This window comes from Dipodomys spectabilis, unplaced genomic scaffold, assembly GCF_019054845.1.
Source record: "Dipodomys spectabilis isolate Male_0828 unplaced genomic scaffold, ASM1905484v1 ptg000018l, whole genome shotgun sequence".
NCBI lineage: Eukaryota > Metazoa > Chordata > Mammalia > Rodentia > Heteromyidae > Dipodomys > Dipodomys spectabilis.
The window spans coordinates 19,670,247-19,697,403 of record NW_024870695.1 but is presented as its reverse complement, the minus strand read 5'-3'; the positions used below and the strand labels follow the sequence as shown (position 1 = coordinate 19,697,403).

The window sequence follows — 27,157 nt, the reverse complement described above, 5'->3', positions numbered from 1 at the left end:
CTCAAAAACCGGAAGTGGCACTGTGGCTCAAGCGGTAGAATGCTCGCCTTGAACTGAAGAGCGCAGGGACAGTGCCCAAGCCCAGAGTTCAAGCCCCACGACTGACCAAAAAAAAAAAAAAAAAAGACCAGTGTTTTGCTTCATTCTGTGAATTCCAGAGAGAAAGAAAAAAGACAGAGTTGAAAATGAGAAGGAAGTAAGCAAGGAAAAAAAAAAGCTAGAAGTAGGAAAAGATAGAAATTAAAAAAGAATGTTCTTTGCTCTTAACTCACTATGGAGTAAAATCTTATAGTTGTGTGTATACTAATAGACTATAGGTTAAAAAAGAGAATAAATAACTAGGATCACAGGAGGCTAAATTTCCATGGGTATGTGAAGTGACTTTGGGGATGGTGAGCTCCATCTCCTGATCTTACCTTCCAATCTGATCTGGAATCTGCCTTCTACGAAAGACCAGACCAACCTGGATTTGTAAGGTGCCTCACATAGAGCAGACTTAAGAGGTGTGTGCTGGCTGATGTAGCAATGTGCCTACCATGAAGACCTGAGGTTTGGTGAATCTTGCACACATGTAAGATTTTATTGTTGTTCCGGGTCTTTGTACTCACCAGGAGAACGTTCTCACAAATATTTGCACAACTGCCTTTGTGGATTTTGACAACAGGGTAGTAGACTAGATATGTAATACATTTCCAAACATTGTCACGGACTAAATGAAATGAAGCAGCGTCACTCTTTCTTACTCTACAGATAGAGTTGCAACTTTCAACCTCTCTGATTCTTAGGCATCTAGTGTTTTTGTTGTTCATATCCAGTCTTTTCAAACATTCTTAATGCTCTCATATGACTTTCAGGTAAACGTTAACACTATCATAAAAACAAAACTTCCTTCAGACATTTGCCTTGAAGAAGATTTGTTTGAAGTTTTATTAAATGTAACTTAAAACAGTTTCAAGAAAAGCAATAAAAATGCCTTCCTAGAGGAGATATATTTTTTTTCAGAAAATGGCCTTCATAAAGTCAGATAAAGTCAATATTGATTATATTAAAGAGTTCAAACTCAAACTCTATTTATTTATTTATCTTTCTCTTCTATTGTGAGCAAAATCAGTCTAGATAGGATTAAGATCACTGCAAAATGTAAAAACACATAGCCTGGTATTCAAGAACATCAAATCACACATCCACAGCACAATTTCGCTCAAAACCGCTCCAGATGGAAAACAGTCCCAACATCCATCAATTTGTGCAGAATAAATACACTGCATGCAGCATAACAATACGGTACGATACCACTCAGCACTACTAATAATGTTGCTACCTACAACTTTAGGGATAAACCTCAATGCACTGTAAGTGGGAGAAGCTAGATGCTTACACACTGTGCATAGAAAAATGAGAAATGGTAAAGCCAAGGCAATGAATCAGAACAGTGAGTGCACTGACACGGAGGACAGGGCCAGGAACACTGTGTGTAGTATCAGACATTAGTGTAAAAATGTAAAGACCTGGATTTGAAAGGAAAGCAATCAAATCTACTTAAAAAAATCTGATTTATAAACTCCGGGAATCTGAAACATCCTTTCTCTTCATCCTCTCCACAGGATCCCCATCCTCTATTTTATTATCTGTCCATTTCACAGTGAGTGATGTGGGATCTCTTGTGGACCACCCACACCAACAATTTTACTTCTAGACATAGACTCTTAATTTGAAAGACTACTGATTAACTTAAGATAGCTGATATGTGAAAGGGAGCAAAAAAGTCGCTCAATTGTGTCCTCTAAATCGTCTAAGTATGGTATATTGTCCTCTAAATATATATAAGATAAATATATATGGATGTAATTTTATTTAATACATCAGTACTTGAAATTAAAACATATAACCATGTATATATTTATTTGCTAATCTTTATTAGTTCAAAATCTTGTTAATTAGATGCCTGATTAGGGTTCGGTATTATTCAGTATTATTCTTCAGGTAGAAATCATGCTCAAAATGTATCAGCTGTTAGATCTAGTTTTGGTTTCTTTAAAATAAGCTGAGAATTAAGAATAGTTCTAAAACAGTTCAGGAGAAGAACTGGACTTCACACTTCATCGCTTTACAAAGTCAAGCATACAACAAATGCCTAATACCAAGCAGAGTAAGAGTTGTTTTGTTTTGGAGGGGAGGTGGGTAGAAACAATACTATTAAGTTGTGTTACAGTTCTACTGGTTTTCACAAAACTATGTGTCCTTAATTATCATAGCTTTCTTGTGGATTTTTTTTGGTATAGTTTCTTCTTTTCTATAGCTCTTTAATGTTCCCAGTAGTCAGTGAAGAATCTCACCAGAATTCTGTTGAGACTAGAATCTTCAGTGCTTTAAAAATCTGTAGTATGTATATTGAAGACTCTCATACTTATTTCTCTAGTTCATCTTTTGCTTCTGGCTCCATTTAAACAATAATGTCTTTACTCAGAAGTTTCATGGGCAACCTAGATTTAATTTTTTCCCCAATTAAGTGCTGATGTATTTCTCCAAAGCTGATCCTCCCTGCAATCTTATTATCACACAAAGGGAATCTACTCTGGCCTCCTTTCACTTGGAGTAGGCAGCTCTTTGCCTCTACCTTCAATGCTCTTTTGTTACCAGGAGTATAATTCCCTTCATCTCATAAGTCTCTATTTAAGTCTTACAATGCAGAAAGGTCTCAGTTTCTAACAAAGCAACACATCCAATATGGACACAGTAGTTCTCATTTGAAATGGCACATGTAAGGCTTTCCCAATTAACCACAAGCTCTATAAAGTAGGTATTATGCCTGTGAACCTAGCAAAATGTCTGATACCTGCTAGGTAGGTCCTAAAATGTTCGATGAGTAAAATAGCATTTTATTCTTATTTTTGCAAGACTTACTATGGTTTATATCTACATAACTAAACTTTTTAAAAGTGTGCAATTACCACTTACGGATGTTCTAGAAAGACTATGTTTGCCTTATTCTCCATTCAATGCAATGTTGCACACACAGTTCAGAGCACAAGTGTGATATTTAAGTAAATAAACAGTAATCCTCTGCAGTAATCCTTTGCAGTAATCCTCTGAGACTATCAAGTCTAAAAGAAAAAAAAGCTAAACAAACAAAAAAACCCTTGAATTCAAACTAAAAACATTCAGCCAATTATTTGCTTGTTTTGCTCATACAATGTAAACATCTAAACCTTTAGAAACAGCTAGATGAGTCAATATTTTGCTTGTAAAACAGATGTTTGATGTTATTTAGATACAGCTGAAACCATCACTTTACTTTTAGATCTCTATTGCTCTAGGATACCAAATTTTTGCTAGGCACAGTGGTGCATGCCTTTAATTTCAGCATTCAGAAGGCTGAGGCAGCAGGGTCAGGAGTTTGAAGCTAGCTTGGACTATATAGTGAGACCCTGTTTCAGTCACCCTACTTGCCCCGTCCCTACCCCTAAAGGAAAACAAAACCCAACAACAAAATGATAGAATTCTTAAATGAAACCTGTGCTATTTGTTAACCGTAAATGTCGGCAAGTCTTAGCCACATGATGTGTGTTGAGTGAAATAATCCAGACATGATCTAGTGTTTTAATAGGATCTTTGCAGCATAATGAGCCACAGAGCTCAGTCTTCATAAAAATCTGGACAGGCTACAGAAAAAAAAAAAAAAAACAACCCACCACTAGCTCTTTTTTCACACTAAAGGCTCAGCCAAGAGGAAAGGATGATGACTACCATACTGTCCATTTGACATATGATACAACTGGATTGTTGATCATTTTCTAGAGCATGAATACCCACTAAAATGAGACTATATGGTGATACTAGCAGAAGAGAGTTTGAAGAGATGTAGACTAAGGATATTTTTTATCATATAATATCTTTTTAAGAGTCATGGCCTTTGCCTACCAAGAATTCTGAGATCCTATCAGGTTAAAAATAATAAATTATCTATGTATAAGTAAACGAATATTATCATTAAGAAAACAACTTGAATCTTTAAATATTTACTGAGAAAATTCCCATTAGAAATATTCCTAGCTGTATTTAGCTTCTTAAGACATCTGCAGTATCACAATGCTACATACTTTTTCATTAATAAAAGGGTTGATTAAAACCCTTAAACAGATATACCTTCATGTAGCTGACTCAGATTTTTACTGTTAGTGGAGAGGGAATAGATATGTTTTCCACAGGAAATACTACTGAGATTTGAAATCTAGGTCACATAGCAGCACTGCTATGAGCTGAGAATAAGGGACCATTTTTTTTTCTTTTTTGCCAACTATTCAAATAAGAAAATCATTTTTAAACAATAGTTAACAATTACTTCCTTTGTAATTACAGTTGGTTAACTCAAAATTAGTTATAACCACAATTACCCTTTATAAGCTCTTCATAATCTTAACACGTTACCACTATATACAGGGAAGTTTATAGTCAGTGAGTAAACCAAGGGAAAACGAGTAGAGAAAAAGCTAGTTAATAAAAGTTGTGCTTCTGTGAACTCCTCTACTTGGAAGTCTTGAAGCTTTATTAAATACCAGGTTAAGTTGCTGTAGCATTGAGGGTTTGTCACCTGAATTCAGCACATTCCCAGAGTTGCTAGCTTTTGTGGTTTCCTGAGCTGTTATGGTAAATGCTTATCTGTGTGCTGTGATTTAGGCACTAATAGTCATCAAAAGGAACAAAGATACCAACATAATATTTTGAAAATAAAATCTCTAAGCAGGATTCTCAGATTCATGCGTGTTCCATAACAAAGTTTTGAGAGCATTTATCAGGTCTTCAGGAAATCGTGCCCATTTCCTTTGGATGTTTAAAAGTATGTTCATAAGAGTGTATACTTCAACCTTAAACTTTTCACTTCTGAGACATAAGAAGTAGGTTAGGCATGTCAGCTGAAATATAAACAGTCAAACAGTCAAAGGACTAGATTCCCTTGAGTTTGTCTTTATACCTATATTGGATTCCTAAAATGAAGATAGGAACCTAAATGAAAGTTTCCAACAACAATTCAGAAAAGAAATTGAAATCTAGCACATGTATCCTGCTGCAGTAATCCAATTTCCTTCAGACCTGAATTTGATTTGTAAACTGAAGAAACTGGTCCTAAGTGCTGTAGGGTGACATCTCCCCATCCCAAGGGCTGTCCTTATTCTTCAGCTTTGCTTTCCTTTGCAGTTTAAAACCAAGTCTATGCTCCAGGTTCCCTGCTAGTACAGCTCTGCCAAGCAATTATTTTAAACTGGGAGTGGACTAGAGGTTCAAGCATGTGAGTCGACAGCTTATTTTTGCATCATTGTTATCGTAGTTTAAGAAAGAAAAAACCAATGGTTTCTGCTTCAGAAGATAAAAGATGAAAGTATAATTAAAAATTCAGAAAATTCATGAAGAAAATACACATTTCTATTTGGGAAGGTGCACATAAAAAAACTGTAGGATATGATCTGAGGTAAGAATGTTCCACAAATACGACTTTCCTCTTAGTTGATGATGAACAAAGAGAACATGGAAAGAACTGTAAACCTGGTGGGATTCAGATCATATAAGCTTTAGTTCTTCAAATCAATAGCAAGCTAATGATATAATTTATCTTCAGATTATAAAAGAGAACTAGATGGTTTAAGAATTATGTTCAGTTTATTGCATTTATTTTTTTTAAAGGAGTCAATGTGTTTCCTAAGGAAGTCTTTGGAGGTTGATTTACTACAAGGTACTTAGAAAAACCCACAGTAGCCTGTTTCCTTAAGTTAATGTCAATTTACCATCTATACAAGCAATAAAAGGAGAGCACTGTTTTTTTTTTTCAAAAACTTTCCAATGTATAGTTTATAAATAAATATACTTCACTGATCTTTGCCAGAATCTTATCAATATAAACAGGTCAAACTACTTCTGTTATAGATAACTACTTCTGTTATAGTTCTAGGAAGGAGGTATTTTTAGCAAAGGCTAACGTTAACAAATCTTCATAGGTATTTCAATGTTTTGGAGGGTAGTCCTAAGATTTGAACTCAGGGCCTTGAGTTTCCCAAGCAGGCACTCTATTACTTGAGCTATGACCCAGCCCTTCGAGTTTTCACTGTTTTTTGAATAAGTAGCAAATTTATGCCTATGCTACCCAGATTAAGACTCTCCTATTTGTGCTACCTGAATAGCTGAGATGTCAGGCTCAGCCATTGTGTCCAGCCTTTCACTGGTTGAGATGTATCTCATGGACTTTTTTCCTTTGTACTGCACTGAACAGAGATCCTCCCAATCTCGACTTCCCAGTAGCTAGGAATATAAGACCTGTGCAATCATATATGTTTCCAATTTACCAAGAGTAATAGAAGGTGCCTAAGAAACTTCAAGGTTGGCTCTGGAAAATACAGGCGATAGCATTATAATATTCAAAGGGCCCATTGTGTTCTATAGGGAGAATTGAGGGCTTATTTATTTTTCAACTTTGCTCATTTGAACTCAGGACCTTGAATGTGCTAGGCAGGTACTCTACCATTTCCACTTGAATTATCCCAACTCCCCCTTTTATTCCTTTTATTTTTTCAGATACTGTTTTGTGCTTTTTTTTTTTTTTTTTTGCCTGTGCCAGCTGGATCATGATCTTCCTACCTCTAACTCCACACAGCTAGGAATATAAATGTGAACCACAGACCCTGCTTGTTGTTGAGATAAGGGTCTTACTAACTTTTTGCTTGGGCTGTCCTCAAACTGAGATCCCACGTAGCTGAGATTACTGGCAAAAGACCCTCAGGAGTTATGTTTGTTTTCCATCATGGAGCTGAGACAGAGATGTCTACGCTTTTATAGTCATGATTTGCGGTAATGTTGTTTCATAATTATTTTTAACAAAAAGATGAGCAAGATTAAAAAAAAAATCTCTTTATTATACTTAAATGTAAAGCATTTCCTAACATAAACAAATGAAGAAATGGTTCTCCCTTGGGATCTCTGTTCCTTTAAATAGTTCACATGTGGCCTGTTCCTAGAACCATTTCTCTTCCATCGGGTGTACACAGCACAGATACTGGCAGCACAGTGCCCCAAGGAACATATTACTGTTAACAGCCCATTCAGTCATTTGATTATCATTGTGTGGTTAATGGTTTCTTAGGATAATAACTCTAATTCAGCTAATCAAATGCTTTAATCAGTTTATTATCCTTTTTTCCCCCCTTAGAGCAGATCCAGGCCACATCTGACTTTAATGTGGTGATGACTGGGTGCATTGAAATTTTGAGGCCATTATAGATGACTAAATTCCTCACTGGATCCCCAGTTTGTCCTTTGGTCTTGTTCCTAGGAGGAAAGATGGCTCCTAACCTTCATTATATTTGCAAATTAGATTTGTTTATAATAATGTACATTTCAGTTTAATTTAAAATCTAAGCTTGTTTAACTACCCTGGAAAACAGTATGGAGGAGGGTCCTCAAAAAAATAAATATAGACCTACCCTATGGTGCAGCAATTCCAATCCTGGGTATCTATCCAACAGACAAGGCTACAATAAAACAACCCTGCTCATTGCAGAACTATTCACTATACCCAAAATATGGAATCAGCCCAGGTGCCCCTCAGAGGATGAATGGATTAAGAATATGTGGTATATGTACACAATGGAATTTTACTCATCCATTAGAAATAATGATGGTGTACCATTCATAAGGAAATGGGAAACCTTGGAAAGAATTATATAAGTGAAGTAAACCAGACCCAGAGAAACAAAGCTTACATGGTCTTTCTCATTAGTGATAGATACAATGTGCCTATAAATCTGTAAGTAAACATGCTGGGTGGTATGCAAGCAGTTCCAAATGAATTAACTAAACTATAATAGATTCTATAGAGAGCTCAAATAGTACAATTATTGTAGAAAGATGAAATCAAAGCTCAACCAAATAAGCACCAAGAAATGGGTACATGCAAGGGAGGGGCAAGAGAGGAGGAGGGGAAAAAGGGGAGAAGGGAGGAGAATGCAGCCAAGAATTCATCAATTCATCGTCTATATCACAAAATTAAGAAATGAAGGGAAGGGGTGGGTTGAAGGGGGATGAGACAGTTGAAAAGGGTAACAGTGATCAAGATGCAGTGTATCATATATTGCTTTGTTAAATGATACCTCCCTTCAACAACTACTTAAAGGTAATTTTTTTAAACATCAAGAAAAATGACAAAACCCACAAAACATCATCAAAATCACAGCTGAAACAAACAGGAGAAAGGTTCAAAAGGAAAGAAAAGAGAACAATGTCAATAAGGTAGGTGGAAAGAAGATAGGGTCATCTCTGCCTTGTTCCCTAGATACTAGAACAAATAAGCTCACTGAAGAGTCAGTTAATCCTCAAGTTCACAGGTAAGAATATTGAGGGGCAAATTAAAATACTCACCAAGATCATGAGGCAGACAGGAGACAAAGGCAGGATTTGAACACAGGCCAATAGCCAGAGAGAGAGAGAGAGAGAGAGAGACAGACAGACAGACAGAGAGAGAAAGACAGAGAGACAGAGACAGAGAGACTGAGAGACAGAGAGAGAGGCCACTATCTTTCTGTTACACAAACAGCAAAAATGACTAGCAACACAAAAGTGCGTCAAAAATCAGAAAAATAGACTGAAAGTAATTAGGCTAAAATGTACACAATAACTGCCTCAAGATTTTTTTCTCACTTATTTGTTCTTTGTAAATCTTTAGGAAATAACCACATAAAAGTTTTATTCCAAATTTAAAAAAATAAAGTTTAATTCCAATTTTATGTCAGCAAAAAATGAAATAAAAATATTGTTGGCCTAACTAACACTTTTCCTCTTATCTTAGCACTTCTCAATTTAGAAAACTGTGCACACAGTCAAATGACAACTTGTTGACAGCTTGAAGAGCAAGCTCACGGAAGAGTCACCAAAATCTGGACATAGGCATGGATTTGTTCAAGTTAGCAACTTTTAGCATATAATAGGACTATAGATATCAGGTGACTTCTCTAAAACATTTTTCTTTTAATTCATTTTGGATTATGTGTTTCTATATGCAGCATATGTTGACACATGCACAAATATATAGTGAAATTAATATAACTGTCACCATAGTTACCTTGTATATGAGTGTGATGGTAGAGCCAGTAAGAGCACCTAAAATTTACTCTTATCCCAGAACATTTTCTTTTTTTATAATAAGTTTTTTTATCGTAAAAATGCTATACAGAAGGGTTACAGTTACATGAGGAAGGTTATGAGTACATTTCCTATTAAGCATTTGCAATACATAATGCTATCTCTTTTTTTTTCTTCTTAGTCCTATGGCGTTTAAACTAGGGTTATATAGAGGCTCTAAGAGTTACAAGAGGTTCTAAGAGCTACTGAAATGTCTTATGACTCATAGAAAGAAGATTGCACTGACATTCAAAACAGTGTTGGAATGAAATATATTTTTGCCCTTACAAGCCCACTGAAACTTCTTACAGGTCACAAATGCTTACAGTCACAGCCCATGCCTTTCTCACATGCCATCTTGTCAATGGCATTCTGCAGTGCTAATCATTCTTTTTAAATTCTCCTCTCCTTGAGATCCCCACACCCCAACAGCCTACTCTTCCTCTACTCCTATTGGCCTGACTGCTCTCCATCCAGCCTCTCTCTTTCTCTCTCTGTCACAAAGGCTCCTGTTATATCTGTTAGGACTTCAACGTAAATACATTGCTAACCCCCAAACATCAACTCTAAATCCTGGCTCCTCTCCTAACTCCCTCTAGGCACCTTGCAACATATCTGCAGTATTCTCGCATGCTGTTCTTCCTTTCTCCACATCTGTCTTTCTTGAGTTCCTTGATTCTTAAAGGCTCTGCCAATCTCCAACAATCCACACTCACAAATCCAGTACTTTCTCTTCCTTGTTCCTCTTGTTACCTGTTATTTAGTCATATAAGATCTACTTCTGTGATGCTGCTGATTTAATTATCTAATAAATCCTTACTGGATGACTGATTCACTACATTCTTTTGTGGTCAGTACTGTGAATGATACAAATGAGGGCCTGCTTGTCTGTAGCTTACACTTCCGAGGGAAGACACACTCTGAGGTGACAGGAAAGTCTTTGTAAGGCAAATGAGAACAAGTGACTAGTAGTGGTCATGGGGTTGATCAGAAAAAGTCTCTTAAAAAGTGACATTAGAGCAGACACATGTAGGAAGTGAGGCTGTTGAAGATATAAAGGAATATCATCCAGGTAGGAAGAATGGCTAATGCAATGATCCTGGGGTGGGAATAAGCTTGGCAGGTATGAAGAACTACAAAAAGATGAATATTTAATATGCAGAGGAACAGTGGTAGACACAAAAGCACCAGGCAGCTAGTTGGAGTTAAAAACAAAAAGAGGACCTTTTGAATCCACTCTAGGGAGTCTGTATCTTACAGGAAGTGTAACAGAAATGCTTGCAGCATTCTGACTGTGTGAGAGATGTGATCTGATTTATATGAAAATAGAGGGCAAGGGAAAAGTCAGGAAACAGGAAGGGCTTTAGAGCCATTTTCCACCTTCTAAGTCCCCACGACCTGCATCCATTCCCTGTCCACACTGCTGCTTCCTCTTCTTTTATTTCCCCCTGAGTTGTGATTTACATTTATTTATTTTTTAAAAAGTTTTTTTTTATTGTGAAAATACCATACAGAGGGGTTACAATCACATGAGCAAGGTAATGAGTGCATTTCTTATCAAGCATTGTTGCCTCCTCCTTTGTTTTTCCCCCACCATCTCTGCCCTACCATCTCCCCAACTACCACGACCCCCACCCCCCACCCCCTCCCTTCTCCTGCCAAAGTTGTAAAGTTCGTTTTTGGACTTAGCATCTTGTACATCTCATTGTTGCAATGGGACCACCTGTATCCCTATTTAAACAATTTGTTTTTCTTCCTCTTCTTTACTCTGCACCTTAGTGCAGACCTGATAAAACTCCTGAACAACAGCAGTGATCAAACATGTACTTGCTCAAATAGCATCAATGGCTTTTACTGTTTACTACAACTAAAACTCTCCAGAACTTTTTTACCAGGTGTTTAGATAACCCCTGACCAACTCCTAACTTATTCTGTTTTTCCTCTTTATGTTATTTATGCTCTAGACAAAGGCTTGACCAACAGTAGCCTAAGAGCTCAGTCTGGCTTGTCACCTGGGTGTGTGTGTGTGTGTGTGTGTGTGTACTCAAGGGCCTGAGTGTGTGTGTGTGTGTGTGTGTACTCAAGGGCCTGAGTGCTGTCCCTAAGCTCTTTTGCTCAATGCTAGTGCTCTATCATTTTGAACCAGTTTGACCTCCAGTTCTGGTTTTCTGATGGTTAATGGAGATAAGAGTCTCACAGACTTTCTTGCCTGGGCCGGATTTGAATGGAGATCCTCAGATCTCAGCCTCCTGAAGAGCTAGGATTATAGGCATGGGCTACCAGCACCTGATTTGTCACCTGTTTTTTATAAATAAAGTTTAATTGGAACACAGCCATACCCATTTCTACATTCAAATGCTTTCATGCTGTAATGGCAGAGTAGAATAGCTCCAAAAGAGACACTGTACCCATAAAACCTACAAGATTTACTTATCTAGTAATTCAACAGAACAACAACAAAAAAGATGGGCAAACTCAGCTCAGGCAAACTGAATTTCTTCCTGTCTTACCAATAGCTCCATCTCAGAATGTAGTTCCCTAGGTTACTTCTCCCATCTTCACAAGTGTGAATCCCATCTATACATTGTCCCACCTCCCCTGTCTCCTCCTATCTGTCTGCTGTAGGCAGAATAATTCCTCCAAGATATCCAGGTCCTAATTCACAAAACCTGTGACTACATTATGTTACCATGGCAAGGGAGTTAAGGCTACCAGTCACTTGACCTGAAAATAATTATTCATTTATTCACAAAGGATGGTATAAGTAGACTCTAGATGTAGAAGAGCCAGTATCATGTGAAGATGTGAGAAAAGCTTGACTAGCTTTTAAGATGGAAAGGCCAAGGAAGGTGGGTAGCCATAGAATCTAGACTAAACAAGAGAATAGTCTTTCTTAGTGTCTCCTAAAGAGCATACAGCTTGGTTGACACTTTAATTTTAGTGAGACCTATTTTGAAATTATGACTTTCAGAACTCTAAGATAATATATTTGCATTAGTTGGGAGACTAGATTTGTGGTAATTTATAATAATAGCAATGGGAAATCAACTTACTTCCCCTCCTTTAAAACCACGGTTACCCCCTGTAATTCTTCAGTAACATGTCCATACACTAGTTTTTAAGTCAGGAATATATTTTATTCATTATAAAGAAAATGTCAAAGGGCCTCATTTCCCATAACCCTATACATTTTTTTGAATGTGGCCTTTTCAACATTCTATTTTATCACAAAACTAGCAAACACTTCAATTCCCTGATTGATGAATGTTGGAGAACAATTTTGTTTTTAAATAGCTGAGTACCTAACTGGAAAAATCCCTTAGCAAAAGGCTAAAAGTGAAATTTAATTTCTGCACCGAACATACCACTAACTCAGAAGCCTTTGCGTGTAGCTGGTACTAATTCTCCATGAAATAGAAGTGGAATGGAATAGCAACGAGTTCTTTCTTCACAGACACACAGAGCGAATTCTCCAACTGCTAGCATAGTCCTTAGGCTGAGCTACCACCACACTATCATGTCTATCAGCCTGGAGACACCCTATGTACAAAAAAGCAAAGACCCAAGGAATAGGGATGACAGTGTACATGTCATAAAGGAGGGCCAGTCCTCATGAAAGTCACTGTCTCAACAGAGCTGTTAGGTGCTTTAAAAAAAAAGTGACCATCCATATAAATATACCATATTTCCATATTTATTATATATTTTTTCAGAAAGTGACAATCAAAGCCTAAATTGTACGACAGCTTTGTTTAATAAAGTATCACTGATTTATTAAGCAGTTTGGATGAAATGTACCTGAGAGCAAAAAAAAATGGGGGAGCAGTACTGGGGTTTGAACTCAGGGCCTTTTGCTTGCTAAGAAGTGCTCTACCACTTCAGTCATGCCTCTAGCCCCTACGCATGATTTCATTTTTTTCTGCAAAAACCTAGCACCTTAAGGGCAGGGTGCATACTTGGTTCATCTTTGTCTCTGTCATAATGACAACCATGGTGCTTTGTACATAGCAAGATATTAACACACATTAATAATAAAACAAGTGTGACATGTCTGAAAATTTGTAATGTATAATGTCCCATGTATGCTAAGGTCATATAATCAGAATATTTTTTTGTTGTTGTTGTCGGTCATGAGGTTTGAACTCAGATCCTGGGCGCTCTCCCTCAGCTTTTCAGCTCAAGGCCAGCATTCTACCACTTGAGCCATAGCACCACTTCCCTAATCAGAATATTTTACAACCCAAATACTTCATCGCTCAACTAGTCAGAGAAAGTGAAGAATGTATCACTAATGAACAATATTCTTAGGTAAACTGTAAGGTCAATGAGCATTTGTCAGTTCACTTTTTCAAAAGGAACGTTTCATATCAACAAACATCATTTACTAATTCATAAATAATGACTTTAAGAATTGAAATACTGTTTTTTTTTTGTGTGTAGGTTAAAGTAATATGATTTTGAAATGGGTAGTAAAAGCAATAAATACATAATTTTGCCAAATTTCTACTGATATGTTATACAAATTAAGCTGAATTTGGGGGCATTTTTGTCATTAGCAATGTTCAACAAGGCAACTGGGAATTAAAGGAAGTACTTATAAAGAATTCACAAATTGCTAGTAATGAGGTACAATGTATCAGGCATTCAATTTATCAGACAGACATAGATAATGCTATAATTTTGTTTCTCTTACAGGTCTATAAAGAAGGAAGCTGAAAATGAAAATGAATAAAAGATGAAGACATTTCAATTATTGTCAAGTTATAAAGGGGCTGCACTTTTATGTACTGGGAAGACAGTCTAGAAAGAACAAATGAGTGTATTATGCTAGTATCATTTGGAATCAATTAAGCTTCCAGCACAGTTCTGAAACCGTGCCTCATAAAAATCTAAATACAATTCTGTAGACTGAGAAGAAATAAAGGAAACTCAAATAACCATAATTCTTATTATGCTTAAAGGGTTCATTTCCATTTGCAAGGCATTTACTCATTTCTCCTTTTATGGATCATTCATTTTCTTCCTTGTACAAATATAAATATGCTTACTCTTTGATTTAAAGTTCTAAGAAAGATATGAACCATAGAAGGAAAACACAACTTTACTCCTCTTATTAGATTTACAGATGAGACAGCTTAGTTAGTTCCTGCATTCATCAACTACTGAGAACGCCAGTATGTGTGTGCCATGTTAGACACTGGCATAGTGAGGAGGAATGCTGTTCAGGAGAAGATATATGACAGTATTTCTAATATAACAGCAGCTAGTCTCTTAAATAAAACTTGGAAAACAGCATTTGTGTAATCCTCTCAAATTTTCTTTTCTTTCTAGTCAAAAGGGCCACAGGGTGTTTATAATTCATGACGAGTTCACATATTGAGTCAAAGCTCTAAGACTATATTTTGATTCTCCTATTCTACTAGAATAGCATTTATTTGTTTTTTTTTATTTTTTTGGTGGTCCTAGGGTTTGAATTTAGGACCATAGACCCATTTAGCTTGTCTGCTCAGCTGGTTGCTGTACCACTTGAGCAACACTTCCAACCTGGCTTTTTGCTGGTTATTTTGAAGATGGAGTCTTGTAGACTTTTCTGTTTTGGCTGGCTTCAAAGTGTGATTCTCCAGATTTCAGCTTGTTGAATAGCTAGGATTACAGACATGAGCCACTGCTTCCTGGTACCAGAAGGGTATTTTTTTGTTCTACTCAAGATTAAATTTGATACATTTTCTTAAGCGCTGACCTACTTTCAATCTGCAACAATACAAGAGAATACATAAACTCAAAATTTTCTCTGGTGTTAGATTCTGTGAATGCTTACAATGGTAAATACCTGACTTGGAAAAATTTAACCACAAGGTAACAAGTTTTCTATGTACCAGGTGAAATGTTCTTTCCACAATAACACAGTAGTCTTTTCCCTAAGGTTTGGAATATCTTTCCCAGTTCTAGGAGAAGAAATATTGTGTGTATAGCATGATTAGTTTGTGGGGAGTTAGAACCATAGTGCCCATTTTAAATAGTATAGCTGACTTCCATCAAGGAAGCATGGGTTTTCCTTAAAGTCATTCTAGTAACAGAAATGTGCTTTCAGGAGATGTAGGAAAGTAATGATGGGACTGTGAAGCCCTGAATCCGCAGAATGAGGAAATACTATAGCAAGTATGATTCTGGATCTAAAGGTAGGATCTAAAAGATTAATCATGAAAGCATTTATAATGTTGCTCTACTGTTTTTCCTCCAGTTCTCTTAAAACCTCTCATCTGCTTAAGCAACTTCTAAGTATTTTCAGAAAACAAAGAATAAGAATGGTGAATAAACTGACATTTTATTTTTAAGAGTTAAGTATTGCTAATTGTGGGTGAGAACACCTGAACTGTTAAAGGCATGTAAGCAGGAGGTCAGTGCTTGCTTGGCAAGTAGGGGGAAAAAGATATCCATATTTTCAGTTGGTTCAGTAAAAAATACATGTAATCAACCATTTTATACAAGTTGAATAGCCATACTTTTATAGTGTAAGAAATACTGTAATGAAAAATACTCAAACATGCATATATTTATGCACATCTTTCATTATTTTCTTTGTAAAAATACCAGTAGTTAAGAAAGAGTATTGAAACACAATGTAAGATGATTAAAATCTTTGTTTTTGATTTTCAGAAAGCTGTTCCAAAGGACGTTTTATTGCTCTTGATGTACTTATATATATACTACAGAACTGACTACTAAGGATGTTGGGGCAAGCTATGTTCTCACCTATTTGGAGATGCTTTCTTTCAGCAACTCGTAGGCCAAATGGCTGCTCAACACAAGAGTAATTCAAGAGAAGGAAGCACGTGCTGCTGGGGGAACACTGAGGTCTGCGTGGGTGTAAAATCTTTAGCTCCAACTCCTTGTCTCAGTTCTGTGATCCTCTGAGGCTTAAGACCCTAGTTATCGTGACAGATCTAACCTGTTTCTGGAGCAGGAAGGCATTGCTTGTTTTTTGTTTTTTGCACATGCTCGCATGCACAGCATTTCAAACTTCAAGTGTAGGAGATGTGAAAGTTTTATCCTGGGAAGGTCCTATAATCTTGATCTGAAGGTCCATTTAATTATTTTTCTCTTTGGTACTGGCACTTGGAACTCAGTCTCATGCTTGCTAGACAAGTGTTCTACCATTTAAGCCAAACCGTCATCCAAACACCTCAGTGTTCCCCCAGCAGCACGTGCTTCCTTCTCTTGAATTACTCTTGTGTTGAGCAGCCATTTGGCCTACGAGTTGCTGAAAGAAAGCATCTCCAAATAGGTGAGAACATAGCTTGCCCCAACATCCTTAGTATTCAGTTCTGTAGTATATATATAAGTACATCAAGAGCAATAAAACGTCCTTTGGAACAGCTTTCTGAAAATCAAAAACAAAGATTTTAATCATCTTACATTGTGTTTCAATACTCTTTCTTAACTACTGGTATTTTTACAAAGAAAATAATGAAAGATGTGCATCCTTGAACTATTTTTCATACAGGGTCTCATGTTTTACCCTGGACAGCCTTGGATCAGGATCCTCCTGTCTATTCCTCCCACATAGCTGGGATTGCAAGTGTTCTCCACAATAAACAACTTGCTGTTTGAGACAGGATTTCACTAATATGGCCCTTCTCCCACACAGAGGGGTGGAAACCACAATCTTCTCTCTTTCTTCTAGCCATTGTTCTATTCTTGACATCTGTATTTTCTTGCTTTAATACAGTGGATCTTATAATCACATCTTTGTATGCAGGTGTGTGTGGATATGTGTGTGTGAGATGTTATGTGTATATGGGAAATAGGAAGTGAGCGAGGACCAGAGGGGGCTTTGCTAAACTATATGGTATTTGATACAGAAGCTGCTGCATAAGCTGCTTAACGCTTTTACACTTAAAGCTTGTTGTGTAGCACAGTGCATGTTCATCTAGCATATGTTCATGCTTCCTTCCTAAAGGATCAAGTCTCAGCTGTCCTTAAGACCCACTGAATTTCAATGAAGGCCAGTGACTCACCAACATACAATGAGAAGTATACAGTCTATCTATCCCCAAGTCTAGTTATCTATCCACTGCCCCTTCAGCCTACAACACTAAAGTTTCCTCTTGCAGGGGTTCCATTGTTAGTCTCATGATTGAGATAAGAGGAATAGGTTGGCCCTTCCTATTTTCCTTCTATGTAGTCTACCTGCCTTGCTACAGTTTTGAAGATTTTTGTCCTATCTTTATATTCTACTTATCAATTCCATGAGAATCTTGAAGGAAAGTAGTTGAATGATAGTGCTTATATTGCTAACTTACAAACAACTCAATATAGTTTCTTTTTATTAATGACCTCCTATGGGATATCTGGCCAGATTTTTTTTTTTTGGTCGGTCGTGGGGCCTGAACTCGGCCTGGGCGCTGTCCCTCAGCTCTTCAGCTGAAGGCTAGCATTATACTACTTGAGCGTCAGCCCCACTTCCGGCTTTTTCTGCTTATGTGGTGCTGAGGAACTGAACCCAGGACCTCATGCATGCAAGGCAAGCGCTCTACCACTGAGCCACCTTCCCAGCCCCCCGACTTTTCCTCGCAGTTAGCCACCAACAACAGAAAGATAAGGTGCAGATGTGAAGCCGTGGTTACCTGTGATGGTTTCATGCTAACTCAAAGTCAATAATAATATTTGTTCCATGTTGAGAAAAGCATTTATCTACCACAGTTGTGGTAGAAAATGTGGCAAAAAGCCTTAGACAATAATTTAATACCTCCCAGAGAGAAAGAGAGAAAGTAAATGTAAATCAATGGCTTTAAATAATCAACTTGTGGTATCAGTAATAGCTATAGCTATAGATCTTACACTACCAGGGCTCAGCTAGGTACTTTACATGTAGATCTGAGGTTCTATGAGCACACTGCTCATGAGGTCTAACTAGTGCTTGCCATGTTTCTCCACGGGCACTCTGATGAGTTTGGATGACTATGTTGGCAGTACTGCAGAATGTTCCTGTCATTCTATATGAGGCTTCTTAGATGGGATTCAGAAAACAGATGACAAAATGTATGTGACTGCACATTCTAGGAGGAAGGTCTTCATTAGATTTCACTGGAGTCCATGACATAGTAAAGGTTCAGAGTTGTTTTCAAGATATTCCCTTGAGCCTGATTTTAAGCTCTGTCTTATCCTTCGGATAGGATGTTTTTCTAAGGAAAAGCCATAGCACAATATACTAGTGTTTCTATATGAGAAGAAAGTAGAAGCAATTGCCCAAGTGAATGTTTCAAATTGTAACTTGAAATACCCACATAGCTAAGGCAAGGAAATGCAAATGATGATGGACAATCGGAGAGGTTGTGGCTGAATCATCTACCTTGCTTCTTCTTCTTAATTTAATTCCCTGCTTCTCAGTAACATATATGTGAAAACTCACTGCTCAGAGAGGAAGAAAAATGAGCTTAGTTTCTCTCAGTTATAAAACTTGGAAAGATATGGCCCAGAAAGTTATAAAACTACTTGCAAAATATGCCAACATTAGCAATGATATTTTTAAATAAACGAACAATAAAGAAACTATTCACTTACTTTAAGATGTATCATTTTGCAATGAATAAAAAGTACAGATGTAATTTTTTCTCTTTCAAAGAAGTTCTGCTGAATTTCAAATATTTTCTTTGAATAATCATGCTTGACAGATATCAAGGTAATGTTAGAAGGTAATTAAAATTAATGTAGTAATCTCTACTGGATATTGTCTACACAGGTGTTTCCCTCCATCATTAAACATAAAAATGTTTAATATATACAATTTTGAGTTTAAATCTAAGGCATTAGGAGAGACTATTTTCATTCCTCATAAAACCCACAAAATTTCTTAAGATTTTTTACAAAAAACATGTAACTTGTTTCTGTAAAATGTATTAGGTTATACAAAAACTTTAAAAATATACTCGTTTGCATGAAGTATGTGGCTACTATTACAGGTATGATTTCTAATTCTCCATATATATTGTGAAGTAGGAAGTTATACAAAAGGTCCTTGAATATTTCCTTACCAAGTCAATTCTTTTATTATCCAGAGCCACATTCTAAATTTAGTACTAACACTTAACATAATTTTGCATGTACATGCCTATGTACCTATCTTCTACTTAACTACCTACCTAAGTGCACATACATTTCCATTCATCCATCCATCCATCCATCCATCCATCCATCCATCCATCCATCCATCCATCCATTTATCTTCACATATCTGGTCTCCAGCATAGAAATTAAGAGTGAACAAAAGGGTTAGTGGAACATTAGAAACTAGACAACAGATAGTGACACTAATGAAAATGACAGCAAAACCAAGTCCCATATAATACTTTACTAACATGCCATAGTCTAATGGAATTTTGAAATGATTGTACCACGCCATCACAACTTGCATATGACATATTCAAATATGTCAAGTTGTTTTCTCCAAACATGGTCAGAAAAATAACTTCAAACTACATGATCTTCCTATCTGTACATGAAGCCATGCCTCTTTCCTTTGAATCTATGTTGATGAACAGCATATCACAGAAGTAAGGCTGTGTGACTCTTAAGGATGGGTCAAAAAGGTAGTACAACTTCTATTTTGCTCACTTAGCCATTTTTGCCAGGGCCTTATGCCACTGTATAAGTTTAACAACCTCCAGGCTGCCATGCCCGAGATGGTGCATAGAGGTAAGTGTTCTACTTGGTATCTCAAGATGATCGATCTTCCATTGGATTCTACTGAACTCCAGCCCACTAGATCACCAGGGAAGTACAACCCTAGCCGAAATCTGACTATGAGAATCTGAAGAACTGTCTACCTAACAAAAGAACCATGAAACACACTATTAAATGGTTATTTTCAGACATTAAGCTTTGGGGTGATACCTTTTGTGGCCATGGTTAATGGGATAGCTACTGAAAAGGCTGGTATAGTTCAAACCATGTGTTTTCTAGAAAAGATAGTCAGGGTAGGTGTATCATGTAAGTTAGATTATTTAATCTTCACAGCAACTTTCAAGACAAGGCCTTTACAAAAGTTCTTTTCAAATTTCTTTTTCTCTCATGGCAGCTACTTCTTGTCTTGTGGATACAACGTTTTACTAAGTACAATTTACTAATGATAATAAGTACAATTTACTAAGTACAATTTAATGCTAAATTAAAGTTAACTTAAATTTCTTTTTCAATTTTGGATTTTCAGATCACCCACACTCAGGTAATATAAGTTCAGGCCCCAAATCTTCATAAGTACTAGCAGGTGGGAACTCAGGGTCTTTTACGCTGATTCAGTTTTTTCCTTTAAGGCTGGCACTCTACCACTTGGGCCACACCTACACTTCCAGCTTTTTATGCTAATTGTAGATAAAAGTCTTACAGATTTTTCTGCCCTAGAGGGATTAGAACTCTGATCCTAAGATCTTAGCCTCCTGAGCAGCTAGGATTATAGTTGCGAGCCACTGGTGCCTTGCTTACTCTAAACACTTTTACATAGGCTTAATACACATTAATTTTCCCAGGCAAACATTAATAGAATATTTTATTTTCTTTTGTTGGCAATTTTGATCAAGATTCACTTTTTTCCTTTTGTGCAGCACTGGGTTTTTGAACTCAGGGCTTCATGCCTATGAGGCAAGTGCTCTCTGAAGCAAGTGCACTGAGGCAAAAACTCCAGCCCATTTTCTTGCACTGGTTATTTTGAGACTGGGTCTCAATTTTTGCCTAGGCCTGGACAAGGATCCTGGTCTACCTATTTTACATATCCCATTCTGGGATAAAAGGTATGTGCTACTATGCTCAGGTTTTTCCACTGAGAATTCTGCCCTGGCTGACTAGAACTGTAATCCTCCCAATCTGAGCCTCCTGACTGGCTAGTATTACAGTTGTAGCTACTATATTAGTTGGTTTAAAAGACTGTTTGTTTAAAAGACAAGTATATATTTCTAGTAACAATATGCTTATTATTTAAATCAAGAATTGAATTTACATATAAATGTATGTTCATGGGTATCAAATTTGTAGATTTTATATATGGGTGCCAGTATTTGAGATTCAAGTGTCCATGTATTTAAATGCATATTGTTCTATTATTAATTATTTTCCTCTAGGACATGTTATTGATCTTTTTCTTCCTTTTAACGATTCTGCAGCTGGAACTCAGGGCCTGGGTGTTGTCCCTGAGCCTCTTGGTGCTTAAGGCTAGTATTCTACTACTTCAGCCACAGTGTCCCTTCCAGTTTTGGGGTGGCTAATTGGAGATAAGAGTCTCAAGAAGACTTTTCTGCTCGGGCTGGGTTTGAACTGCGATCCTTGTTAGTATTATGCTCACCTTTGGTTCTCAGCTCCACCTAGACCTGGCCCCCCCCTCCCATCCTGGAGTTCCCTCCATACAGCTGGCCCTTCCCTCTCTCTGCCCAGACCCACCTGAACTCCCATCTACCTCACTTCCTATCCCTCAGACCCTCCTGCTACCTGGATGGTGGCAGAGGCCATGTGCTCCCTCTTGGGGGAAATATGGCTCCTCTCATAAACTTTATAATACATCTTTCTCCTGTGCCTGCCTGCCTCTGTGTGGTCCCCTGGAATGGATGTGTGGGATCCTCTTTCAATCCTCAGATCTCAGCCTCCTGGGTAGCTAGGATTATAGGCATGAGCCCCAGGTGCCGGCTCATGTTACTGATTTTTATAAATAAGAACATAGTCAGGGAAGTCATCTATAATTTCCATCGCAGAAAAATAAGAGTATATTAGGAAGAGTTATAAAAATAAATGGGACACAGAATGAAGGAAATGTGGAAATGCCCAGTCATTTAAGTTTTCTACCGATCTAGCCTACTGGGTTATTAGATATTACGCAGAACATAGTTTTGCTCCTCTTTCTAGTCCAATGCTGACTCTAAGGCAACCCGGTGACAGACATACAGTTCTAATAGCAAGGTAGTCTCTTGGCCCTTGCTTAGAAGTAAACGCCTGAGCCAGCAGCATTGAAGAACAGGAAACTGGTTCAGCTATTCCACAACCCTTTAATTAATTAAGGGGCCGACTGCCCCGGGCAGGGTCTGTTCCTGGTCTTCCCTCTCTGTGACCCTGTTTTCTTCCCCATGGTTCTATTTAACTCCCCTGTTTCAGCAGTCCTGTTTTCCACCTTTTTTTGTATTAGGAGGCTTTTGTTTAAGTTGGGCTGTACCTTCAATCTTTTTGTATCTGTTATATTTTACTGAAAATTTCCTCAGTGTTGATTGTACAATTCTAGGTTTTCAGTGCTGATATGGATTCATTTTTATATTCATTCTTCTATTTCAAAGTTAAAGGCAAATATTAATTGGCCATCATCAATTACATCTATTTAGGACACTTTAAAGCACATATTCAGTGGTGAATTAAATTTTTATTCACTATCAATTTTACAGTAGGCAGACTAATATACCAAACGGAATATACTAAAATGGAACTTTGCTTTTGTTTGGTTAAGTGACTTTAAAAAAAAAGTGAGAAATGAATTAGACTTACAATCCACATCAAGGATGGCACGAACAGATTTCACAAGCTCCTTAGACTCCAGGGCCAGGGTTGCTGGGATGTGGCGTCCATTCCTTCCCAGAGGGGAGAGGGAGGACTGAGAGGCAAACATGGCTCTTCTTTCACTATAGTAGTAATGAAATCACAGGAAACAGTATCTTGTTTATTGCTAAACCTGAATTCGTATTCATTACAACTCTGTACAAGAATATTTCTTTTTTGAAATATTTATAGTCTTACAGTCAGATACTATATAATCCAGGAACAGTATTTGTTTTCAATTCTTTCTTATTCAATTAAATAGACATACCTTGAAAGAAATTAACTTTATACATAACAGAAAAGAGCTGAAGAAAAAGTCCTCCCTTGTAAATCATTTGTTGTGCTTATTTTGTAAATGCTTATGTTTTATAAACATGATTGAGCCTTTTATTTAGTTTTGTAAAATTCAAATTGATTAATAGACATTATTCTTTATAGTAACATTAAATATAAATTCAGCATACACAGTTTCACTTCTGAAACGATTGTCTTTGTTGTTCCCTTAATTATTGAGGTGCTGGAAATTGAGTCCTAGGCTTTGTGGTAGCAAGTGATCTAACACTTGAGCTATACCTCCAACCATGAAATTATCTTTTATTCTTTAGGTGCCAGTCTGGGCACTTGAACTCAGGGCCTAGGTACTGACACTAAGCTTTTTTGCTCAAGGCAAGTACTCTACCACTTAAGCCACAGTTCCACTTTCAGCTTTTTTGGAGCTTAATTGGAGATAGAGTCTCAAAGACTTCCCTGCCTGGGCAGGCTTCAAACCACTACCCTCAGATCTCAGCATCCCAAATAGCCAAGATTATGGGCATTTTGATATAATTTGCAACGTTTTCCTAAAAAAAAAAAATCATTGCACTAAAACTTTCACTTGAAAAGAAACAGCTTTTACTGATTTTAAAACCACCATGCCTTATAATCCATCTTTTAAAATATGATAATATTAATTTATAAGAAGAAAGGAAAGAATCAATTTTCAAATTCAAACATATCTTTATTCTGAATGAACAAGGGCAAGGTCTGTAAAGAAGATACAGTATATTTACTAGATCAGATTTCACTAGTGTCTAACTTTTCAAGACAGGGTAAAATATTACTTACTAAAGCTTTTTAAAAATATTCTCTTTACCAGAAGAAGTAAAAGTAAGGGTAGGCTCTGGCTTTTAAATAATTATTTTATCTTTGATTTTTTAATGTACATATTTTTAATTAATCAAGTTCAGAATGATACTTTAGAGCAGGGGCAGAGGGAAATAGTCTTACTGAAAATAATATTCATCGACTTCACATAATTATTTTATATGCTGTATATGTAAAAACAGAAGGGTCAGTTTCTTTCATTATAAGAAATAAAACAGTCAAACAAGCCTAAAATCAAAAAGCTATAGATAATCTACCAAAAAGCATTATGTGGACACCTAAAATACCTGATGTTTTTACAACAAAGGGTAGTGTTTTCCAGAGTAATACACTGATTTTAGTTAAAAGCTGAGAAGCAATGAGTTTTCTCATTTCTCCAAGTGACACTGCTAAAAAAGACATACCAAGTAGTTATTTTAAGAAAATAAATTACTTTAAAAATGCACAATAAAGCTAGGTTCTAGTGGCTTATGCCTGTAATCCTAGCTACTCAGGAGGCTGAGATCTGAGGATTAGATCTGAAGTGAACCTGGGCAGGAAAACCTGTGAGATTCTTATCTACATAAAAAAAAAACCAGAAGTGAACTTGTAGCTCAAGTGGTAAAGTGCCAGTCTTGAGTACAAAAACTCAGGGCCAAGGCCCTGAGGTCAAACCCCAGACTGGCATGTGCATGCACCCCTCATTCCCCCCCACCCCCGCTGCCCCCGACCTATATATAGGATAATCCCCCCACATGCACAGGATAATCAGAATTTTCTCTTTTATATATGTTTTTCACGTGATGACCATAACCTTGTGGTCTGAAATAAATTTCATTTGTATATTTCTAGCTCCTAGTAAGAAACCTGAAGTCTGAAGTATAATGTGAATAGTAAGGAGTGTTCTCTGAATCTATTCTTAAAATTTATATATATTGAAAAATTCTATTTGACATAACAATGAATCTGCTGGGTTGAGGCTGTCCCTTATCAGTACATTAGTGACCAGTAACTTATACACAGATAGGCTGATCAGTGCATTCAAGTTAGTCTCATTTTAACAGATTTCTTGACAAATATGGGATATGTAATTTCACTCAAAAGTACAAAGTAACAACAATTAGCTAAATCTTCCAGGAATTTCTTTGAGATAGTATCCAAAACAATTATTTCCTCACATGTATTTCCAGAACATTAAGGAAGACATCTGCAGGAAAGATGCTGAATCTTAAGATCATTTAAGGTATTTTTGTTATTTTGGCCACAGTTGTTAGATGGGGCATTTAATCAGGGGACATACTTGTGAAATCAGTTAAATATTCTTACCTTATACTTGATAAAGGAGCAGAATTATCAGATAATACTTCTTGAATGGTCTGGCAACAAATAAGATGGTGAAGGTGATATGCAAATTTGACAACTTCAAAAAGTGTCTTTTCTTGCTTATAAATATTTATAACATCTCTTTTGCATTGATTAAACTGATGTTTCTATTATGGCTGGGGGACCAATTATATCTATACAATATTGCAACAATAATAAAAATAGTGATGAAAATATTTCTTTATAGAAAAACGCTTTATAAAGTTAGATATATGGCCTAAGTATTTTCAAAGTCATTAATACACTATGGATTTAGGATCATGTCACTCTCAATCTCCTAGCACTTTATATAACTCTAGCCACTGTTCATGATCCAGGCAACTTTGAATCCACAATATTTTAACACTTCTGTTTTGAGCTTAAAGAATGGGTCACAAAGCACTAAGCATTATTGTGACATTTATGTATGTCAAGTGTCTACACATTTCCTAAAAATGGCCTTCATACAATATACAATTGATCTGACAGAGGATTGTTTTTAGGACCCACAGGATATCAAAATCCAAAGGTGCTCAAGTCCATTACATAAAAATTGTCAGATTATTTCTGTATATAATCAACACACATGCTCCTAAACAGTTCAAATAATTGTAGACTACTTAAATCTCATATAATATCAATATAGTGGAAATGTTGTGTGTCTACTGTTTCACAATAATGACAGGAGAAAGTATATACAAGTTTACTACAGATAGAACCACTGTAGGCCTAACTACCCTAGATGAACAAGACACAGGTGAACTCTGAGAACCTGGTAAAGACATGACCTGGTGGGAGGCTGGAACATGGACCTCTGAATTAGTGTGGATTCAGTGTAGTGTTTGGGGTGTGGCAAATTCAGATTTTGATTATGGGAACATTCTTGAATTTTTTTCTCTTGAATACTTTCAATCAATGATTGGTTGAATCTGTAGATGTGAAACCCAACCAGAAAGAAGGCCAACTGTAACAGAAATATTTACCTCTACAAAATGAAGAAGCTTTTCAGTGGATGCCTCAAAAGCTTTTCGAGCCATTTCTGATTTTCGCAACTGGCAGTCAAGTACTGTGATTCTCTTTCTTAAATCTTGAACACTTTCCTAGACAAGAGACATCAAAAGGAAACAGCTCACGCAATTCTTTGATTTTACTTAACTGTTCCTTATTTTCAGTTTTCATGAGGTAGTATCTTATATCACCTCTTCGTGTATCTTCTGACTGGTGGGGACATAACAATTTGCATGTCTATTTCAATCCAACAGCCCCCTCTATCTTCCTTAGTTCTGCTCCCCCTCTGCCTGGTTCCCACCAAGTTCTCTTTCCCTGTGCTATATCCCCCTATGGGTCAACAGCTTTATCAAGGTTCTTTATGTGTTTTCATATATAGTTGCAATTATTCATTCTTCATCTTTCTTTTCTTGTTCCTTTCTCCTCCTAAGTCCTTTATGTGGATTCATGTTGTTTATCCATATAAATAACTATGGATATGGACATATATATATATATATATATATATATATATATATATACATGTCTATGAATATGTAAATTTTTTAGGTCTAGCTTCCATATATGAGTGAAAACACAACCTTGTGCTTTCTGTGCTTGCTATATTTCACTCAATATAATGTCCTCCAGCCGGGCGCTGATGACTCACTCCTGTAATCCTAGCTACTCAGGAGGCTGAGATCTGAGGATCACGGTTCAAAGCCAGCCCAGGCAGGAAAGTCTGTGAGACGCTTATCTCCAATAAACCACTAGAAAACTGGAAGTGGTGCTGTGGCTCAAGTGGTAGAGTGCTCGCCTTGAGCTGAAGAGCACAGGGACAGCGCCCAAGCCCAGAGTTCAAGCCCCACAACTGACAAAAAAAAAAAAATAATAATGTCCTCCAATACCATTTGTTTACCTAAAAATGACATAATTTCACTCCATGTTTGGTTAAGGG

General features: G+C 36.8%; 1 protein-coding gene across 1 annotated transcript in view; it reads right to left on the bottom strand.

Moving 5' to 3' along the window:
- Nucleotides 1-27,157, bottom strand: part of Stxbp4 (syntaxin binding protein 4) — a 121,405-nt gene that overhangs the window by 20,418 nt on the left and 73,830 nt on the right. The window contains exons 13-15 of the mRNA XM_042672166.1: nucleotides 26,196-26,312; nucleotides 25,177-25,226; nucleotides 22,678-22,811 (exon numbers count right to left, since the gene is read on the bottom strand). Coding sequence (XP_042528100.1) covers nucleotides 22,678-22,811; nucleotides 25,177-25,226; nucleotides 26,196-26,312 — 301 coding nt within the window. The remainder of the gene's footprint in view (nucleotides 1-22,677; nucleotides 22,812-25,176; nucleotides 25,227-26,195; nucleotides 26,313-27,157) is intronic.